The sequence below is a fragment of the Protopterus annectens genome, chromosome 4.part0 (genome assembly GCF_019279795.1).
Source record: "Protopterus annectens isolate FY-2018-M chromosome 4.part0, PAN1.0, whole genome shotgun sequence".
NCBI lineage: Eukaryota > Metazoa > Chordata > Ceratodontiformes > Protopteridae > Protopterus > Protopterus annectens.
This window is the reverse complement of record NC_056733.1, coordinates 340,657,245-340,678,822: the sequence shown is the minus strand read 5'-3', so window position 1 is coordinate 340,678,822 and position 21,578 is coordinate 340,657,245. Positions and strand designations below refer to the sequence as shown.

Below are 21,578 nucleotides of genomic sequence, written 5' to 3'. Positions count from 1 at the left end.
GATGGGGAGAAAAGGTCTATACATCTGCAACCTTGGCAATCAGGACCTTAAACTGTCAATTTCATATGCTTAAGTACAACAACATATTGGATTGCTGAAACAGAAAATGATGTTGATTTCAGAATGTGGAGAAAATAAAGAATTGCAGGAATTATTGCATGCAGCTGAACAGGTTGGAAAACATATTTTGCAATGTGGTTTTGACTCCTTAGAGGCCTCCTGCAGGGTCACAGTTACTGGATCTGTGATAAGGAGGCATGCCTGGTTAAAGGAACAAAATTTGCCTGATCATGTTAAAGCTAAATTGCTAGATGTACCTTTACAGCATGATTCTCTGTTTGGTATTAAGGCAGAAGAGGTTTTAAAGAAAATGGAAGACAAAGCTAAGGCTATGCAACCTGTTAAATACTTCTTACAAGTGCAGCCACCAAGATTCAGTAGACACTGGCCTACAAAAAAAATGGTCCTTTCCTATGTCAGACAGAGCTCAAAGGGGCAAATCCAGATGCCCTAAGGGTTCCAGATACCAGGCGCAAGATTCATACAGGTCAAAGCAATGGGGCGCTTCTACCTACAAATCTGGAGCAGATAAAGCGCAAACCTACAGAAAACAATCCCAATGACTTCCGTCTGCCTACACCAAGCACTTATCTTTTGGCAGCACCCATAGGGGGAAAATTAGCACTTTTTGCTCACAATTGGCAGTTAATAACCCAGGACAAGTGGGTACTAAACATAGTATCACAGGAATACAGATTCCATTTCCGTACTCTGCCAATGGCAAATGGTTGGCCAGATCTGCCAAAAAATCAATGAGCAGAGGCACAGAAACAGGTTATGTCCCTCATGGATATGGGGGCCATTCATCCAGTACCAGAACAGGAAAAAGGACAAGGTTTTTACTCAAGACTGTTCTTGGTACCCAGAAAGGACAAGGCCTGGCGGCCAATACTGGATTTATTGATTTTGAACACATACCTGAACATTCCAAAATTCAAAATGCTGACTTTGCAGCAGCTTCTGCCCATCCTGGGCAAGAATGCTTGGCTGGTGACATTAGACCTAAAAGAGGCATACCTGCATGTCCCAATAAGACAATCGTGCAGAAGATACCCTCAGATTCAAGGCTGGCTTAATGCATTACCAATTCTCTGCACTGCCCTTTGGCTTATCTACTGTGCCCAGGGTCTTTACAAAGTACCTGGCGCCAGTAATTGCATTTTGCAAACAAAGAAGTATACAAATATACCCTTACTTGGACGACTGTCTCATTCAAGCAGAGAACAAGGACATTCTTCTTCGACACCTGGCATTTGTGAAAAGGCTGCTAACATGCCTAGGGTACACAATAAATGAAAAGAAATCACAACTGGTACCCTCTCAAAAGATAATATTCCTGGGTGCAAGCTTGAATACAACTGCCCAGATGGCTTACCTCACGCCAGACAAGCAAAGGCAACTGACTACTTACTTCAAACTGATGGCAACAAAAACCCAGTTATCTGCAAGACAAATTCTGCAGGCTCTGGGCTTCATGGCATCCTGCATCCCACTGATTCCATATGCAAGACTGTATATGAGGAAACTTCAGTGGTACCTAAAAAGTGTATGGAGTCAACATTCTCACAGTCTGAAAGCAATGATTCCTCTCATTCCCTGCCTACAACAGGAGTTTCCATGGTGGGCAAAGGCATGTCACCAAAACATGGGACGGGCCTTCACCCTACCCCCTGCTAGCCAAACCTTAACAACAGACACATCAGATTATGCCTGGAGGGCCCACATGGCAGGAAGATGCATTCAGGGCATATGGACCCCAAAACAAATGCATCTACATGTCAACCAGAAAGAGATGCTAGTTGTTTGAAATGCCCTAACAGCCTTCAAGGACTTACTTCATCCAGGACAACTACTGATAAAGACGGACAACACCACAGTCATGTGGTATATAAACTAGCAAGGGGGCACACACTCGTACCCCCTTTGCAGATTGGCCATGGCACTGTGGGACACAGCTTTGACCTACCAAATACATCTTCAAGCTCAATTCCTGCCAGGAAAATAAAATAGTCTGGCAGACGATTTAAGCAGAAACCTTATGGATCTTCACGAGTGGAAACTAAATCCACAAGTCTTCAGCATGATAACAGAGAAGTGGGGGAGCCCAGACATAGATCTGTTTGCCTCTCCTCAAAATTATCAATTGAAAAAATTCTGCACAAGGACTTACCACAGACAAGCATGGAAAGTGGACGCCCTATCCTTCAGTTGGAAAAACCTATCGGTTTACGCCTTTCCTCCTCTTCCTCTTCTCCCCAAGGTCCTCCTAAAAGTCAGACAAGAGACACCAAAGATGATACTAATTGCCCCGGACTGGCCCCGCCAATACTGGTACCCAATCCTAAGGAACTTGACTCAATACCCAGCTTGGACCTTACCTCAAAGACCTCAACTACTGTCCCAGCAAAACAATCAGATCCTGCACAATCAACTACAGACACTGAACCTGGCAGCATGGCTGATCATGTAGTTATACAAACAACACCTCTCAGTAAAGCTGTGATGGATGTCATTTTGGAAGCCAGAAGCCCTAGTACTAGAAAATCTTATGCTGACAAATGGAAGAGATTCTGTGCTTGGAATCAAGCACAAGGAACAGATAAAGCAGAACCAAATACTCCTCAGATATTACAATACTTAACTGAGATGCTTGACAAAGGCCTATCTTTCTCATCAATTAAAATCCATGCCTCTGCCATTTCGGCTCATTACAATACAGATCCACCAATCTTTTCTCATCCTTTACTAAAGTAGTATCTTAGTGGAGCCAAAAATTTAAGGCCTCCTAGAAGATCACCAGTACCTGCATGGGACCTAAATTATGTGTTGGAAAAGCTCACCCTGCCTCCATTTGAACCAGCCGCTACCGCTGTTATAAAGTTCTTATCATGGAAAAAGCTCTGCTACTAGCAATTACTTCAGCAAGAAGAGTTTCAGAGCTACAGGCCCTCATGGCTGTAGAACCTTTTATCATATTTTACCCAGACACGGTGTCTCTGAGGACAAATCCTACTTTTATGCCTAAGGTGGTTTCCATTGTGGCTCTTAACCAAACAATTCATCTGTCAACCTTTTATCCAAATCCGCAGAACAAGAGGGAGTGAATTCTCCATTCCTTGGACGTACAGAGACAGCTAAAATTCTACTTGAGCAGGACTAAAGCTCTAAGAAAAACTGAGGAATTACTAGTGACATATGCTGAAGGATCAGGAGGAAAGGCTATTTCAAAGCAGACAATTTCAAAGTGGATAAGCCACTGTATCCATTTCTGCTACTTACACCATGGTAATCCTGTGCCCAAGGGCATTAGGTGTCATTCCACCAGAGCTGCAGCTACTTCAGCAGCCTTTCTCAGAGGAGTACCAACCAAAGACATTCTAGAGGCTGCTACTTGGACTTCTGTTCACACCTTTACAAAGCATTATCATTTGCCTCTCTACTCTAAGTCCAGGGCAGGCTTTGCCATTGCAGTTCTGCAGGGCCTTATAGCCGCACCTAATGCTGTTTAGCTCCAGCCTCCCAACCATAACTTTGGGATTCTACCCAAATGTAATGACTGCAACAGTGAAACATGAAGAACATACATAGTACAGCTGTGTACACTTACCATAAATGTAGATGTTCGAGTGTATTCACTGTTGCAGTCCAGGTTACCCTCCCACCATCCCCCTGTCATTCTGGAGTTTATCTTTCCTTCTCTATCTTCTACAACCTATGTGGTGTATTTGCTTGTAGATGAAGGTAAAGTTTATATTGATGCATGTATATATATATAGATATATATATATATATATATATATATATATATATATATATTTTTTTTTTTTTTTTTTTCCTACCTTTTTGGGGGCAGTTGACATCGGGGGCAAGAAAAACTAAAGAAAATGGCATCGGCTGCATGTTTTATACCCCTGACGTTATGGAAGAGGAGACAGCAACCGATGCAGAACCCAAGACTTTGGAATTCAGGCCGACTGAGGGCAACCTGCCAGAAGAATACCCAAATGTAATGACTGCAACAGTGAATACACTCGAACATCTACATTTATGATAAGTGTACACAACTGTACTTTGCTTGTACCAATATGTCCAAACAGCCCAGAACCCAGGTCTTAAAATGCTAAAGATGTAGCTGTTGATGGGATAAGAGTATTAGAGGAAGTTGTTCAAGTTTTTTGGAATACATCATGCTTAGACCTTTAACATAGGTTTGCATGTGAATGTAATGTGTTGTTGAAATATCCATTGTTCCTGTCTAGTTTTGCTGTAATCCGCTGTCGAAGTTTATCTGTATGCTATTTCTGCCTTTTAGTATCATGCCCAGGGCAAATGGTGGCATACCTAAATATATTAGAAACTTTGTAAAGGGATCAGATATACCTTAAAATTCTTTCAGAAAGCTTTCACATCCATAAAATCTACCTTGATAAGGCTTGGGTTTGGCATGCAAGTCCATTCCTTCCTGCAACTTGTTTTGTTTCTAGGAGGACATTCTTTATGATAACCAGTGCTACTTCTAACAGAAAGATTTTTGAGCATTATACTTGCTGATCTAAGTAAAGGGTAGAATAACATTTTGAGTGCCATTCCATATTCCCTTCTGAGGATTGTTTCTAAGTTTATGTCCAAGCAATTTTGTTGAACTGCCAGTGTCTTTTCTTGCCAAATAAAATTCAGAGAAATCTTTCCCAAATAGGTTAAGTGCCTATGAAGCCATTAGCTTTTTTTCATATGAATGTGGTCAGAGAAGTGAACCAACTGTATGATGTTCATCATGCATACAGCTGCAGTCATAACAGATGGGTTATCCTGCCATCAGGCGGGTCCTCGGTCGGCCGAATTCCAAAGTCTAGGTCCGGCGTCGGTTGTCATCGCTTCTTCCCTGACGTCAGTGCGCCAGGGTATAAAAGAGGCAGCCGACGCCATTTTCTTCAGTCTTTCTTGCCGCGCGGTGCCCGAAGCAGAAGCAGTTCGCAAGTGCCGGTCGGCCAACTCCTGAGATTTACGAAGGTATTTCAGCCGAAGTCTTCTTGAAAGCTAAGTACCCCGTTGGGGAAACTTTTCTTGCCTCAGACCGATGTCAGACAAAGTTAATAATTGCATTTCATGTGGGAAGCAAATACCGCATAAGGATTTCCACTCTTTCTGTATACCTTGCTTAGGCCCAGACCACGACGTCTCGGCCTGCCGTTTTTGTGCTAAATTCAATAAGCGCACTATTAAGCGTCGGGCGGAGATCGCCCTTCACTTTTTTGGCAAAAAATTTAATTATATTATGTCATCGGATACTCCGACTCCAGTTTTGAGCAAAAAACGCAAAGATAAGGACCGACACACGAGGTCCACACCACCTACTGAAACCACACTAAGGCCGACTGCCGGTTCTCCGGTACTCAGCGAGGTGCCTACGCAGCCTCTGAGTACCGATGACAAAGCATTACCGGTGTCTTCAGTACCCAAGGTCGCAGGCTCCTCGGCCCCCATTCCTACTACAGATCCCGACGCCACTCAGAATTTAGACAGGTCTGCCATTTCTCAAGGAGTCTTCAGGCCTTCCTCCTTCTCTATTAAAGCCTTCACTAAATCTAAAGCAGCCAAGAAATCCAAAAAACAGGTTCCTCAGACCCCCTCTCAAGGCACCATGCCTAAAAAACAGATGCTTAAAATGGCTGAGGATTTGATTACTCTTATCAGGGGTTCTCATCCCCCCTCTGACAAAAGGCCCAGATTAGAGGAAGACTACCCTTCCTCAGATCAAGCTTCTATTACCTCAGAACTATCTGAGGACCAGGATTATGCCTATTCTCCATTCGAAGACTCTGATGTTGAGGAGTCTATTCCCTTGGTCTCCCCCCCCCCCCTGAGGACTTCTCTTTTGGGGAAACCCTGCATACATTGAGGTAACACTTCCACTGGGAAGGCCAAGATTATTCAGATTCCAAGAAAAGGCTCAGGGAATTTCTTCTGCTCCCCCCAGCATAGGCCTCTGGCTATCCCTCCTGTTTTAGATATATTGGATGATGTGTACACAGAAGCCAGCCTTAATCCTGATTCTTTGCCTCCACCTTCTGATAACCAGACAGGTATTACCAGGTTCCTGATTCTCACCAGTTCCTACATAAAAGCCATACGGCTGACCCAGAAACAATTTCACAGGGTCCCAAGGGAATTAAGGCCTCTACTGCTAAAAATCCATTACCTTCAGAGAGAGATTCCAGAGCTTTAGAAAGGTGGGGGAAAAAGGTGTACACCTCGGCCACCTTAACCATGAGGGCATTAAACTGTCAGTTCCATATGTTAAAGTATCAACAGTTTTTGATATCTCAGCTGAAAAGCAAGATGACACAACCAGAACAACCAGATTTAAAAGAGTAGCAGGATTTGTTGCATGGTGCAGAGCAAGTGGGAAAACATACCTTGCAGTGTGGTTTTGATGCTTTAGAGGCCTCATGTAGAGCTGCTGTTACGGGGTCTGTTATACGTAGGCATGCTTGGCTCAAAGAGCATACCTTACCAGATCATGTCAAAGCTAAATTATTAGATGCACCTCTTCAAAAAGATGTATTGTTTGGTGTTAAAGCTGAGGAGGTGCTAAAGAAAATGGAGGAAAAAGTGAAGTCAATGCAGGCAGTGAAAGATTTCCTGCAGGTACAGCCTCCATGTTTCAGCAGAAACTGGCCTTCAAACAATTCGTCCTTTCCAGCTATGGACAGACCTCAAAGGGGCAGATACAGGTGCCCAAGGGGCAGAGGGCAACTTCAAGGATCCTTCAGAGCCAGACAGTGGCAAGCACCAACTCCAAGAGGTGGAGAAGATAGATCACAGTCTTTTAGAAAACAGACACAATGACTTCCCCCCTACACCTGCCAAGTAAAGCTTTAATGGCAGCACCTTTGGGCGGAAAATTGACATTATTCTCAAAAAATTGGCATATTGTGACAAATGGATTCTGGACATTATACACAGAGGCTACAGGTTCCACTTTCACACCCTTCCAAAAATGAGAGGCATGCCAAACCTGCCACAAAATCAAAGGGCAGAGGCACAAAAACAAGTTTCAGCTCTCATAGACATGAAGGCAATTCAAGAGATAGCTGCAAAAGAACAAGGTCAAGGGTTTTATTCCAGACTATTCCTGGTACCGAGGAAAGACAAAGATTGGAGACCTATCTTAGACCTATCCATCCTAAACACATATCTACAGGTGCCAAAATTCAAGATGCTCACATTACAGCAGCTTCTTCCCATGCTGGGCAAGGAGTCTTGACTGGTAACATTGGACCTAAAGGAGGCATACCTGCATGTCCCTATCAGACAAGGTTGCAGAAGATACCTCAGATTTCTTGCAGGTTCAACCCATTACCAATTCTCTGCATTGCCCTTTGGCTTATCTACTGCGCCCAGAGTGTTTACAAAATGCCTGGCATCAGTAATCGCCTTCTGCAGACTACAAGGGATACAAATCTACCCATATCTGGACGACTGCCTGATCCAAGTGGACAGCAAGGACATACTACTGCAGCACCTGGCGTTTGTAATAAAACTGTTGAACTTCCTGGGATACACAGTCAACAAAAAGAAATCAAAACTAATACCCTCTCAACAAATAATTTTCCTGGGTGCCAGCTTGGACACAACCACCCAGATGGCCTACCTCACGCCAGACAAGCAAGGGCAACTGTCTCAATACTTCAGAAAAATGGCAACTTACACCAGGCTAACTGCAAGGAAAATCCTGCAGGCTCTGGGATTCATGGCATCTTGCATCCTACTAATCCCATGTGCAAAGCTGCATATGAGGAAACTTCAATGGTACCTGAAAAACTTATGGTCTCAACACAGCCACAGCTTGGAAGCAATTATACCACTCATTCCATGCCTTCAAAAGGAATTTGTGGTGGGCTCAAGCTTGCCAAAGAAACACAGGTCTTCCTTTCTGTATACCTCAAGCAACTCAAATCATCACAACAGATGCCTCAGACTATGCCTGGGGAGCACACATGACAGATCAATGCATTCAGGGAAAATGTACCCGAAAAGAGAAGCACCTTCACATCAACCAAAAGGAAATGCTAGCCGTGCAAAAGGCTATTATGACCTTCAAAGACCTACTGCATCCAGGCCAGCTATTGATAAGGACAGACAACACCACAGTGATGTGGTACATAAACAAACAGGGGGGAACTCATTCATACCCCCTGTGCAGGCAAGCCATGACCCTATGGAACACAGCACTGGAATTGCAAATTCAACTACAGGCACAATTCCTGCCAGGGAAGGAAAAACACTGGCAGACAACCTAAGCAGAAATATGACAGATCCACACAAATGGAAGTTGCATCCTCAAGTTTTCACAAAGATAACTCAGGCATGGGGACAGCCAGACATAGATCTCTTTGCTACCCACAGAAATTGCCAGTTGAAAAAATTTTGTTCAAGGACCTATCATCCACAGGCCTGGAAAGTGGACACACTTTCCTTCAACTGGGCAACACTGACAGTCTATGCCTTCCCGCCTCTTCCTCTGCTGTCCAAAGTACTATTAAAAGCCAGAGCAGAGAGGCCGAAAATGATTCTCATCGCTCCAGACTGGCCAAGACAACACTGGTATCCGCTCCTGAGGAGCCTGACACACTCCCCACCATGGATCCTACCTCTAGTCCCTCTTCTGTTGTCCCAGCACAACTACAAAACCCTTCACAGCCATCTCAAAACTCTAAATCTAGCTGCATGGAGAATTCCTTGATTTCCCAATAGTTTCTCCTCTCCAAGGAGGTGCAGGACATCATCTTGGAGGCCAGAAGACCTTCGACTAGAAAGGCTTACTCCGCCAAATGGAAACGATTTTATGCCTGGAATCTCGAAAAGGGACAGAATCCTTGGGTAATAAATATACCTCAAATTTTACAGTACCTAGCTGAGATGTTAAACAATGGGCTTTCCTTCTCCTCCATCAAGATCCACGCTTCAGCCATTTCTGCACAATACAACACAGATCCTCCATTATTCTCTCACCCTCACTTAAGGCAGTTCCTCAGAGGGGCAAAGAATATAAAACCCCCAAGGAAACCACCAGTCCCTGCTTGGGACCTCAACTATGTACTGGAAAAGCTGACCCTCCCTCCCTTCGAGCCAGCTTCTTCAACAGAGTTACAGTACTTGTCATGGAAAACGGCCTTTCTTCTGGCTATCACCTCAGCACGCAGGGTTTCGGAGCTTTAGGCCCTCATGGCTGTGCAACCATTCATCATTTTCCATCAGGACAGAGTTTCCTTACGAACCAATCCTACCTTTATGCCAAAGGTAGTATCCAGTGTAGCTTTGAATCAGACTATCCACTTACCTACCTTTTATCCTAATCCACAAAACAAAGGGGAAAGACTACTACATTCCTTGGACATTCACAGACAACTACGTTACTACTTGGACAGAACAAAACCATTCAGGAAATCTGAGCAACTCTGTGTCCTGTGCTGTAGGTGCTCAGGGAAAGGCTATTTCCACACAGACAATTTCAAAATGGATAGCCCACTGCATACGCCTTTGTTACTCATTTCATGGAAAAGCTGTGCCTGCATGCATCAGATCCCACTCCACCAGAGCCAAAGCTACCTCTGCAGCCTTCCTCAGGGGGGTCCCTACCAAGGACATTTTGGAAGCAGCCACCTGGAGTTCAGTGCACACTTTCTCTAAGCACTATCACCTCCCACTATACTCAAAATCTAGAGCGGGCTTTGCCACAGCAGTCCTGCAGGGCATCCTAGCCCCTCCTAGTCCCACTTAGTGCCTACCACCCTTACTTAGCTTTGGGATTCTACCCATCTGTTATGACTGCAGCTGTATGCACGATGAACATAGTACAGTTTTGTATCTACCATAAATGTAGATGTTCGAGTGCTCATACAGCTGCAGTCCAGGTTTCCCTCCCTCCAACCCCTCTTAGGACAGGCCTTATGACAAACACTTTTCATATAACCTTTTTGGGGTATTCTTTTATGGTGTATTTGCTTGCAACTACTGTTTTTGATTTATCAACATTGCATCTTTGCATAACTTTATGTTTGCCTTCCTTCTGGGGGCACCTGACATCTGGGGCAAGAAAAACTGAAGAAAATGGCGTCGGCTGCCTCTTTTATACCACGGCGCACTGACGTCAGGGAAGAAGCGACGACAACCGACGCCGGACCTAGACTTTGGAATTCGGCCGACCGAGGACCCGCCTGACGGCAGGATAACCCATCTGTTATGACTGCAGCTGCATGAGCACTCGAACATCTACATTTATGGTAGGTACAAAACTGTACTTTTCATTTGCCAAAGGCAGACTGGGTAATTTTGCCACTAAGCGAACTGTGTCATCATAGCTTTTGTATTTCTAAAAGATGCTTGTAAGGAGGGGGGAAGTCATTGCTAGAGGCTGACTAGGTTCATTCATTTAGGGCAATAGCAGCTTTGATAGCTTTCATGAGAGGAGCTTCAGTCCGACATCTTCAGTTGGTGTTACATGGACTACTACTCCCATATTTACTAAGTGTGGCAGCCTGATTGTTTAGTGCAGGAGCACAGTGGAATTTGGAAAACGACTGTTTCTAGTCAGTCTGACCTTCTGCAACATCTTGTTTTGAGTAAGTTATCATTCAGTAGTGAATTGCCCTGTTGACTCAGATCCCAAAGTAGATAGGTTATATGGGTTACAGTAACCCCATGATCTTTAAGGGTGGTAATGTCATCAGAACAGCTAGAGCCAACCAAGTTTTCCTTTGGTATATAGGATGGACCTTCTGTTTTGGTCTCTTATCCCCTTTTTTAATTCAGGAAAAATCCTTGGTAGGAATGGTTTCCCCTTTCTTTTGTGGTCTTTAATTATGTCTTATTGATGAGGGAGGATTTCTCACAGCTAAAGTTTTTTAGTTGAAGCGTTCTGGCTGTTATGTTGATTCATCACCATGAAAATCTGGAATTAAGGTAGGTATTACATAGATTGTAGCGAGCACTGGACAAAATGTTTTTTTTATTTTCTGATGGAATTTTTATATATATATATATATATATATATATATATATATATGTTGGTCTTTGTGTGTGTGCTTGTGTATTTTTTAATGTAGCACAAGTTGAGCAAGTAGTCAACTCAAGTTTCCTGTAAACAACATTTAACTCCCCCCCCCCCCCAAAAAAAATGGATAATATATAAGGTGTATACATTTTTTCTCATAGGAATTTTGCAGGTTGGCGTGGAACCACAAAATCTTTTGAACATATGGATTGAACACTTGAATCTTATCAATAGTATCTTGGAATTTTGTTCATATTGCAACTAGAACTTCTATTTTAATAGAGAAGTTACATTTTATCTGTATCTTGTTTAGTTTTAACTTTTCTTTTTTGTTTATCTTTTTTCCAAAGGTGTCCAAATTATCAAATCTACGGTCACTGAGTCGACCACTTCTCCTTGACATCATCGAATCATTAGCCAATCACATATCAGACAAACAGTGTGCAGAACTAGGTTCTGACATATAAGCCTTATGTGTTATCCTTAATTAAATGGCTGTCACTTCTGAGAAGTTAAAAAGTGCTCAATGTCAGACTCCTTCATGAATGTGATGCCTGTAGTTTTCATACTTCATATTCTGCTGTATCAAGACAATGCATTTGGAACGGTATAAAATTAATTACAACAGAACATTGGCATAAAACAAGAAAATCCGACAATGACAAAAAAACACTGCATTACTCTCTTGTTAAAATATTGTGTTGTATCATGGTATCTTTTTTTGAGGAGGGCAGTGGTTACGGTAAGTCATAACATTTTGGTTAATCTGCCTTTGTTTTTCAGTCATCAGTCTGCAGTTTTCCAGTAGTAGTACTGTTCCCTGCGAGGATTAATCACCGATCTCTTGTATTGAAGTTGCTGATAAAGGTGGTGTGAGGCTCCCAAGGTAGATATTTTGTTCCAAAAAAACACCAAAGCTTGTTTTGTTTTGGACTGAAAAGCTTGAATCATAAGTACCTCACGTTAAATAAAGCTAGTAAATAGAGTTTTAAAAGTTTTGTTGTTCATTCATGGCTTATAGAGAAATGCTTGAACTTTAGAGAAAAGTGTAATTAAAGTCCTAAAGAGAGGAAATCCATTAAGTGTGTAGAAATGAAGAACTTTCATAAGTAAGGGCATCGTATCCAAGACTAAGGATGTTAACTCCTCTGTACTCGACCCTCATCAGACCACTTATAGAGTATAATGCTCCCTTTTGCATGTACCTCACCAGACACTTGCAGCAGCTGGAGAGACCAGAGAGGTTTCTTACCAAGAAAATTCAGGGCCTCCAAAACATAACCAACATGGAAAGACTGAAAGCCCTGTCACTGTACTCTGTATTCTACAGGCTGCTGACAGGCAACTTCTGCATGGCCTACAGAGCAGTCTGTGACCCTGCCTTAATGGAAATGCACATCCACAAATCAAATTGGACAAGAGTCGCTTGCTGCAGAGGTCTCAACCTAGCCTGTAACATTAACAGAACATGCTGGAGAGACAGATATCTCCCAGAGATTGCCAGTTCCCTGGAATAAAACTCCCAATTCACATGAAGTAGAGCTCCTCAATAACCCTATCCAAGCACAACCTACACATTTGGATGGGAAACCTTAAATTCATACTGGGGGTGGCACCTATTTCCATTATGGACAGGATCAGTCGGTGCTGATCATAGACTCACTCTGCAAATAATGACCATCTAACCAAGGTTAGTTAGAGAACATGGTTTGGCTCTCAGAAACCGAAAATAAATATTTATTCTTGCGTGGCGAAAGCCAGGGTATCTTTTTGGCTAGGCTTATATAGGCCCTAGGGCCAATAGCCTAGTACCTACCTATGAACCTATGCATATAACATAGCTAGGCTAGTAAAGGCCTTAGGGCCATTAACCTAGTAACTTCCTATGAACCTGTGATAGGAAAGAAACCAGAAGGATTAGAGAAAAAATGAGAAACCCTGAGATATTTCCTCTGTGGATTCCGCTAGCTGTGCAGAAGTTACTACTTAATTGTAATTTGACTCAGAAGCTGGAAATAAATATGGTCTCAAATGTGCCTAAAGAGCAACCAGTGATCCCAGGCTACAAATTATTAAATTAAGCAAGCATATTCACAAGTATAGGTGTGTGAGCCATCCAAAACATTACTTGAAATTGAAGAAATGGTTGATTCTGAACACATCTTCATGGAAAACGTTCCTTTGTCCTTCAACCAAGGAGGTTTTAACCAGGAGTGAACCTTCCACCACCAGTCCATTAACTGCTCCTTCCTTTGATTTTAAACTTTTTGACAGTTCTTTAGTATGGTCCCGGATACAGCTGAAAATCTGCAGGGACCATCTTTGGATCATCCTGTGTGGGCTAGCATATGTTTTCATTTTGTAACTGAAAGATGTTAGCCTTTTCTGGTACCTTTGAAGTAAGTATTCCGTTTCCTGTGAAGAAAACTTTTGTATGGCACGGAATGGTCACCAGAATTTAGCGGTGCTGATCACAAGATTAAATTGCAGGAATCCAGGTAGAGAACCCCATCTTTTTGATACCTTCATTGATGCAACAAATGCTGATATGCTGCCAAATACACATACCCCACCCCAGCACCAAGGAGGGTAGACCAGTTGTATAACGTCTAGAGATTTCTGTAACCAAAAAGCAGGTATATTTACCATATCTCTGCCTACCTCCTTGCACTCTAAGAAATCAGGGTTGCTGGTCAGGTTCAGAAAGGTTTATTCAGTACCCTAGCTTTACAAACTCTTAATTACTAAGCAAATGTGGTTTCATACCATAGCTCATTTGTGGGTCAGGCACAGAAGATACATAGAATGCTTGCAAATAATGAGGAGGCCAGCAATGGTAAACTCACAGCTGCAGTGATTAAAACAGGGATCAACATTTTAAAACCGTTGGTATGACTGTGTAGATGACATTGGTCAGCAGTGTTGGGGGAAGTATTGAAAGCGTAGCTGGCAACTGGAAACAGTGGTGTGCATAATAGAACAGATGAGCTAATGATTTTCCAAGCACAGTTCAGGATAACACTAAAGATGCCACTGCCATACATAGAAGAGGATCAAATATGTCAACAGTAGAAGTGGAAGATGCTTATCTACACATTTCAATAAGGCCAGTCCACGGGAAATGTTTCAGGTTAAGGTATCTCATCTGCATTTTCAGTTGTCATCTCCGAAGTTCGGTCTGTTCACAGCCCACAAAGTTCTTGCTAGATGTGTAGCACAAGTGTTTACATATTTCCAGAAATAAAACATTGTCCTTCACCTGAATGTTTGTTTGGTCCTTGTACTACAACATATCAACCTGAACTTATTGATGTAGTTTTGTGATCACAATGAACTAGAAGTCATCCCTGACCTCTTCAATGCTGGCAGTACTCTGGATGTAGTAATGAACTATCCAGATGAATTTCTTTTTTTACCCTAAGACAGCTAAAACAATGAGTAAAAAGGTCACACAAACACAAAAAGAAAAATCTAGCAAAGCTAGACTTTCCACTGTGTGATTCCTTAAACCCCTTATATTAGATGCAACATGGGATATATGCAAATTGGGTATACTTTCCTACAACGAAAATTCACTTTTTTGAAATAGTAAAGTACATCCCCACTTAAGCGAAAGTGCACTTTAACGAAAGTGCAGTTTCGCTTAAGCTCACTAGACCGAACCTACTGCACCACAATGGAGGACATTGAAAAACGGGCTATGTCCTCCACTGTGGTGCGATAGTCATGGACCTTAGGGTTAGAGCTCCAGTCAAGGTAACTGGATAGCCCTAGTAACTATCCCCTTACCCTAACCCGTGCCCTAAGCCTAAGGTCCGTGACTGCTAACCCATTTGGTGTAGCGGGTTCGCGATAGTGCACTTTCGCGTTAGTGTGAGTATACTTTTGAAGTTCGAAGTAGTGAACTTTCGTTCTTCAAAAGTACACCCATGCAAATTACCCTTTAAGGATATCAGGTGTTTCAGCTAAATGGCAATTCTGAATGTCCATGACTTTTTCTTTTAAGTCTATTACTGGACAAATCCAGGCCAATAAAGCCAATCCCCACTAGCTGTGGACATGCATGTTTCTGCCTTCTTATGGCATCATCAGCACAGCATGAATGGAATGTTTGGCTAACATTTGGAAACGCAGGGTTGTTGTAACCAACTGATATCCATAAACCTTAGGGTGACTGCAGAATATCCCAACTAACAAACTAAAACCAGAAAAAAAAAAACACAAGTAGATGCCAGAGTCTGAGTCCACTAACAAAAAATGAGTAAATTGCCACAAAAAAAGAATTGGACTGGAAAATGATCAAAGAATCCAGTATATATTTAATAAGTTCGATTTATTATGTACTTACATAAGCGCTTTCACAGATGCCTGCTTCTTCAGATGTCTGGATTCTTTGGTCATTTTCGAGTCCAGTCCTGTTTTTGTGGCAACAAACTAAAACAATGAGTAAAAAGGTCCCACAGAAAAAACAATCGGTTAAAAAACACAAATAGAAAAATCTAGACTTTCCACTGTGTGATTCCTTAAACCTCTTGTATTAGTGGCAACAAACAGCTGGAAATTCAGAATGAAATCAGAGTTCCCTCAGTAGTAATAGATCCATAGGTGTGTGTGTGTGTGTGTGTGTGTGTGTGTGTGTGTGTGTGTGTGTGTGTGTGTGTGTGTGTGTGTGTGTGTGTGATGGAAATGACAGAAGTGTACATGTCTGCAACTCATTTCTGCAATCACCTCTTCCTTACCAGACTGGGTAACAGATGCCTTATTTCCATGAACTTACTTTGTCATGCCTTTCCCTCATTCTTTCCTCCCCAAGGATCGAGGTTGGGTTTGTTAGCCACTGTCCTCCTTTGGCCATTGTCTCTACAACAAGTCCTTAATAACCCGGCAGTAAATCAGAGTGCTACAGTCCAGACTCCGGTCTGAGTTATTTTTATTTATTTTTTGTACACCAAGGTGCTGGACTTAAGAAAGCCTTTTAGCATTTATTTACTGAGATAGTCTAACTGGAGATAAATCACCTGTTTTCAGCGAAGGCCCAGGGAGAAAAGCTGCATACAGTATAGAAGTACTGCAATAAACAGATACATCTAGAAATGCCATGGTACAAGTATGAGTACACGGTATAAAAAAGAAAACAATGTGCATGGTAAATATACAAAGTTTAAGAAAGAAAAAAAATATGCAAAGTATAAGTTAAATCACAAAGTTATAGAGCTGTATACAGAGCAAATTTGTAATTTCACTCAGTCAAAACAAAAAGATGAATAGCAGCCATCTTGAGTTAGAGGTTTCAGTACCGAAGTTTGGTGAAATGCAGCTGTGGGATAAGATAGATGTTGATCATCTGGTTAAGAGATGAGCAGAGTTGTTCATTATGGAATTAATTATAAGGTATATTGTAGTGTAATATTGATGTGACTATGTCTATTATTGAGGTAGAAAAAGATGTGATAAATGGGAAAAGCTGAGAGAATGCAGTGTTTGCCAATGAGCCGAGTAGTGGTTGAGGGAAGGGTAAGTATTAGAACATGGGAGAAGATGTTTAAACAGAGAATGCAAAGAGGTGAGTTAAGTGAAGAGGGAGTAGCAGAGAAAGAGAAGGGGAGTGAGAAATGAAAATAGAAAGTAGTAACGATGAAGAGCAGCGAATCGTATATGTATTGGGGGAGGAGATAAAGCACAGGTTGAAGAACAGTATCTCTGCATTAGTGTCTTTAAACAAGAAGAGGAAAAGTTTAACTTTAGACTGTGTAATCAATATAACGTTATTTAATTAAAATACATGTCTCTGCTGTTAATGTGCATCAGCCTTTCTAGAGATGGCAGCAATCTGTTAAAGCTTTCTTAAAGGGTATCGTTCACTTGAGGCCTCAAAAAATGTTTTTCCTGCCTGGGAAATGACATTCATATTGGAACTTCCAGGTGAACTGGCAGATAAAGTGGACATTTGATACCTCTCTTACGAAATAACTTTCTGTTGTTGCTATAACCGTGAAAAGAAAAATCTAAGTTGCACATTCTGATGTGCAAAACTATCTTACATATCTTTATAATGACAGTGTCTCTAAAGAATAATCCATCTTTGATGCCCAAGGTTGTCTCTGCATTCTCCCTTAACCAGTCTGTTCATTTTCTAGTTTTAGTATTCAAATTACTAGACTGAAGGGGAGTATCTCTTGCATATGCTGGGTTCACACAGACAACTTAAGATACTAAAAAAAAATATCTTCAATAAAATAGATCAATTTTGTTCCCTTTAAGAAAGGAGAAAGAGGAGGTAAAACCCAAGCAAAGTGGCAGGGAACTGTTTTGCCTTTTTATGGCAAGTGTACATTGAATTTTTGCTGAGTTACTAATAGATTGTTCTGCAAGAGCAGCTGCAGCCTTAGCAACTTAGTTTAGTAATGATTATGATTTCAGAAGTTTTAGAGTTTTCCTACAGCTGATTGAGGACCATCTGGTTGGGTTCTTACTCCTTGAACGCAGCTGGTTGACATCACCTTTTAGCATAGGTGAAAGGATGACCTCTTGGGCATGGGGGAATTGCTCTGTGTAAGAGGCCGTTGTGTGCTTAATATAGAAACAACACACACACACTCCACCAGAAGTGTTTGATATCTTTACAGTTTCTGATAAAACAATGTTTTTCATATGATCGCACATCATTCATGAGGGAAGGTATGTTGGAGTTGCCATATGGACAGCTGTCTGCACATTCACCAATAACTACAGGATGAAAGCTCAGTCCCGTGATAGTTTTTAACATAGTCGTACTAATGGAAATCCTTTAACTCTGCACATTATAATACTAATCGGGTACTGCTTGAAATTGCATACAAACATTAAGATTTAATGTTAAAGCAACAGACTTCTCAGAAGACAGTTACAGAAGATAATGTAAGAGTAGGTCTAAAAGAGCTCACTGCAAAAGTAAGAAGACTTCCTGATACAGAGAATTGTGTAGTTACTATTCTGAATTCCTGATGTTTCAGGTGTTTCTCATTTTTGCTAATACAAACACTGGCCCTAGCCGAGCACGGTTTCTTGCCTTCTATAAGCACACTTCCCTGCAAGACACCCAGGCTCAAAAACATTGAATAAAGCAGCAAAAACAGCATGGTACATATTGGAGCATTCCTCAGTTTGCATCCGTTAACTCTGAATGTGCGAGACCTGTGTTGGTTCTTGCAGGGAACAGAACCACTACTGTGAAAATCTGTGGGTAAGCCCAAAGGTTGATTCACTCTTACCTTGACGTTGTCTTGAAGATATGTTGTACTATGCACCTTATACATCTGTATTTTGTTTTATAATGTATACCTTGTTGAGTTGTAGCTTTATAGTTTCTTGATCAGAATTTTAAAAACTATCATCTTGAAAGCAGTTTTGCCTTTTGTTATGCAGTATGCAGCTCAGTAAATGCCAAGTAATGTAACTTGTAGGTCATATTGGTTTAAGAGACTAAAGCTAATCGTACTGTAAAGAGGCTTTTTCCAGCATGCAGTTGAGACAAATGTGCACCATTTCTTTCAGCCTGTGATGCATTTTACCCAGCTGTACATGGCTGCCAGCATCAGCGGACCGCTAGAGATATGTGCATATTAGGAGTCTGCATCACGCTGTATATTTTTTTCTTAGGATTGCATTGCTACAGCTGACTACTGTTAGACCAGCTATTTTCCCTTCTGAAGTCCAGTAATGTTTTTTTGCTGTGTAGACCATTATTTGTATGTCCTTACTATTCTCACGCCTGATGGTTGTTTTTATGTTGCATCTGAGAAAAAAGCGTAATAATGCAGCTTTGTCTGTTGACCATGTATTAAGTTAGGCTGCATGACCAGTTGAGTAAAAGGCTTTTGATGCCCATTTGCTAGCTAAAATATGTTCAGTGTGTCATCAGAAAGAAGTTTAATTGGGGTGTCTTCATCTCTAGAACAGGGCATTTTCCTGACGTGGGATTGTTAATATTTTCATTTCACTTGTTAAGGGCATAAAAAGAGAAAATACAGTATACACAGGTTTATTGTGACTTCCACAAGCTGTGCCATCAGTTCTTTTGCTGTCTTCGTGAATGTATTTTAGTTTCAGTTTTGTCAGAGGCATCTTTGCATGAGTCCTTCAGGGATTACACTTAAGTCATTGTTTGACTGTTCACACTAGCTTTACCGGACAGATTCTGACAGGGATGACCAGGTCATGTGCAAATGCCATTAAATGATGACTTCCACAGCATCCACCTCAATGATCTGTGCTCTGTGGCGGTGCAGTTTATGATGTTGAAGAGCTTCAGGCCATAAATTTTCAAAGTTTGCAGTCTTTGGCCTTCAGTCTCTGGTGCTGTTGGCCTTAGATTCCTCTCACTATTGCCTCTGCATCCTTTCTCCTGCCTTTAGATTATTGACACCGTTTTCATGATGTGGAAGTTCATAGGTTCATAGGTAAGTACTAGGCTATCTGCCCATGGGCATTTATAAGCCTAGCCACAGAGTGATACGGTTGCCACCTTTTCAAATGGCCAAAGTGGGACATTTTTGGGACACACATCAGATTTTACAGACCGACACATACCCATGGTCAGTACAAAGGATATAACTTTACTTTTTTGCCTAAATGAAAGCTTATTCTTGTAGCAGTTTAGTTGCTTATTCTGTTTCTTGTAACATTATTTTACATACAGAAATAACTATTTTATGCAACTATTACATGACATATGGGACATAATTATGTCCTACAATCTCAGGGCATTTGCCATTTTTAATATTTTTGGTCAGGACACAACTGCCCAAAGAGGGACTGTCCCTCGCAAAGTGGGACCAGGTGGTAACCCTACAGAGTGATGGCTTTCGCCTTCCCATTACATTAGTAACCTGGGCCTCTGTCAACAGGGCTCCTGAAGTGATCCCAGGGTAGAACTTACGATTACCCATCCACTCATCAAGATTTCTCTTGAAGAGGGTCAGAGAGGAGCTCTGTCGAATATGAATTGGGATTCTATTCTAGAGTGAGGGGAGTCGCTGGGACAGGAATCTATCCCTCCAGCATGTCCTGTTTATTGTTGTACATAGGTTCAAGTCGCTAGAATGAGTGGTTCTGAGGGATCTTGTTTTTTTGAGGTGAAACATGTCCATTAGTTCAGGGTTTGACATGGCCCTATAGGTCAGGCAAAGGTCACCTCTGAGCAGACGGTAAGTGACTGAGAAGAGCTGGAGCTTTTTTAGTCGTGCTTCATAGGGTAATTGTTAGTTTGCTGATATCTTACCTTTGCTGAGAATATATTCGTTATAATACAGGTTCCAGTGTCTTGGCCCCATGCCTAAGATCCGTTAGAGGCAGGTAAAATAGCCTAGTGCCTATGCAGGCTGAAATTGAAACTATAGTGAGTTTTATGGTTCTGTCCTTTTCATCAGGCAGTGACTCTTGAATAGTCATTTTCCATAGTTTAAGAATTTGTTTAATGAGGTACTCCTTGCATCTCCCTGAGGAAAGTCCTTATTTTTGTTGTGCTCCCCACAGTATGCTTTTGTGCAGTATCTGATGATTCTCTCGCAAAGCTGCTGAATGCCTTAAACTGCTGCCTGGCTAATTTTGTGAAATATCATGGTGTCATTTTTGGATCATTGACCCATTTATAGTTTGTGTTCCATCTTTGATTTGGCTTAGCAGTATCCTTTTCCATCTGGTCCTTAAAAAAAAAAAATGGGCCCCACCAGAGACATTGTCAGGAGGTCACCGCTCTGGTTACTTTGGAATTGTATCACATCCAGAAAATGACATCTTAGCCTTTTAAGTGTTTATCCTAATCTTTTGTTTATCCTAATCTTTTAAGGACACTGATCTGCTTGTCACTACTCTCATCAGGAGGACTATTAATAGTCCTACATGTCTGACTCTATCTCAGTTATTGCTGGTTGAACATTTTGCAGAAAAGCTGCCACCTCATTCTGTTTGTAGTATTTATAGTTGTATACTATCACACTATGCATTAGCAAGGATTAGCTTGTACAATGACTTTTATGTTCTCAGTGTTTTGGTGCACATGCAAGTGTCACAATCAGGATGAAATTTTAGGCAGCCTACGTCCAGGTCCACAGTAAAGCATTGTTTTCTTCCTGGATTTGTATGTTTCATCTGAGTACAGGCTGTCTCTTGCAGTAATGGCAGGGCTTAATGTTGTCTAGGCATCCATCACTATTATCTTTTAATTTTCTAGCAGTTTTTCTTTCTTGCTTTGCCTTTTACTCATATAATTCCTTCTCTCGCTTCAGTATGTAAAGAGTATTGCCCACCATGGCCTTTTTCTTTCCTACTGAAATTTAGTGCTTTACCAGTAAGTGTTCAGTTGTGGCTATTTGCACTTTGTAAAACAAACTTTTATTTTAATTTGATATGCTTCAGTAGCACAGTGTAAAAGGCATTCTCCACGATTTTGCTTTACTGGGAGTCAAGCTCTACTTGGCAGTGT

General features: G+C 41.6%; 1 protein-coding gene across 2 annotated transcripts in view; it reads left to right on the top strand.

Annotated features, from left to right (window-relative positions):
* Positions 1-12,101, top strand: part of LZTR1 (leucine zipper like transcription regulator 1) — an 830,693-nt gene extending 818,592 nt beyond the window's left edge. For both annotated transcript variants that reach the window (XM_044068313.1, XM_044068312.1), the window contains one exon: positions 11,467-12,101. In XM_044068313.1, coding sequence (XP_043924248.1) covers positions 11,467-11,583 — 117 coding nt within the window. In that variant the 3' untranslated portion in view covers positions 11,584-12,101. The remainder of the gene's footprint in view (positions 1-11,466) is intronic.
* Positions 12,102-21,578: the final 9,477 nt, after the last annotated feature.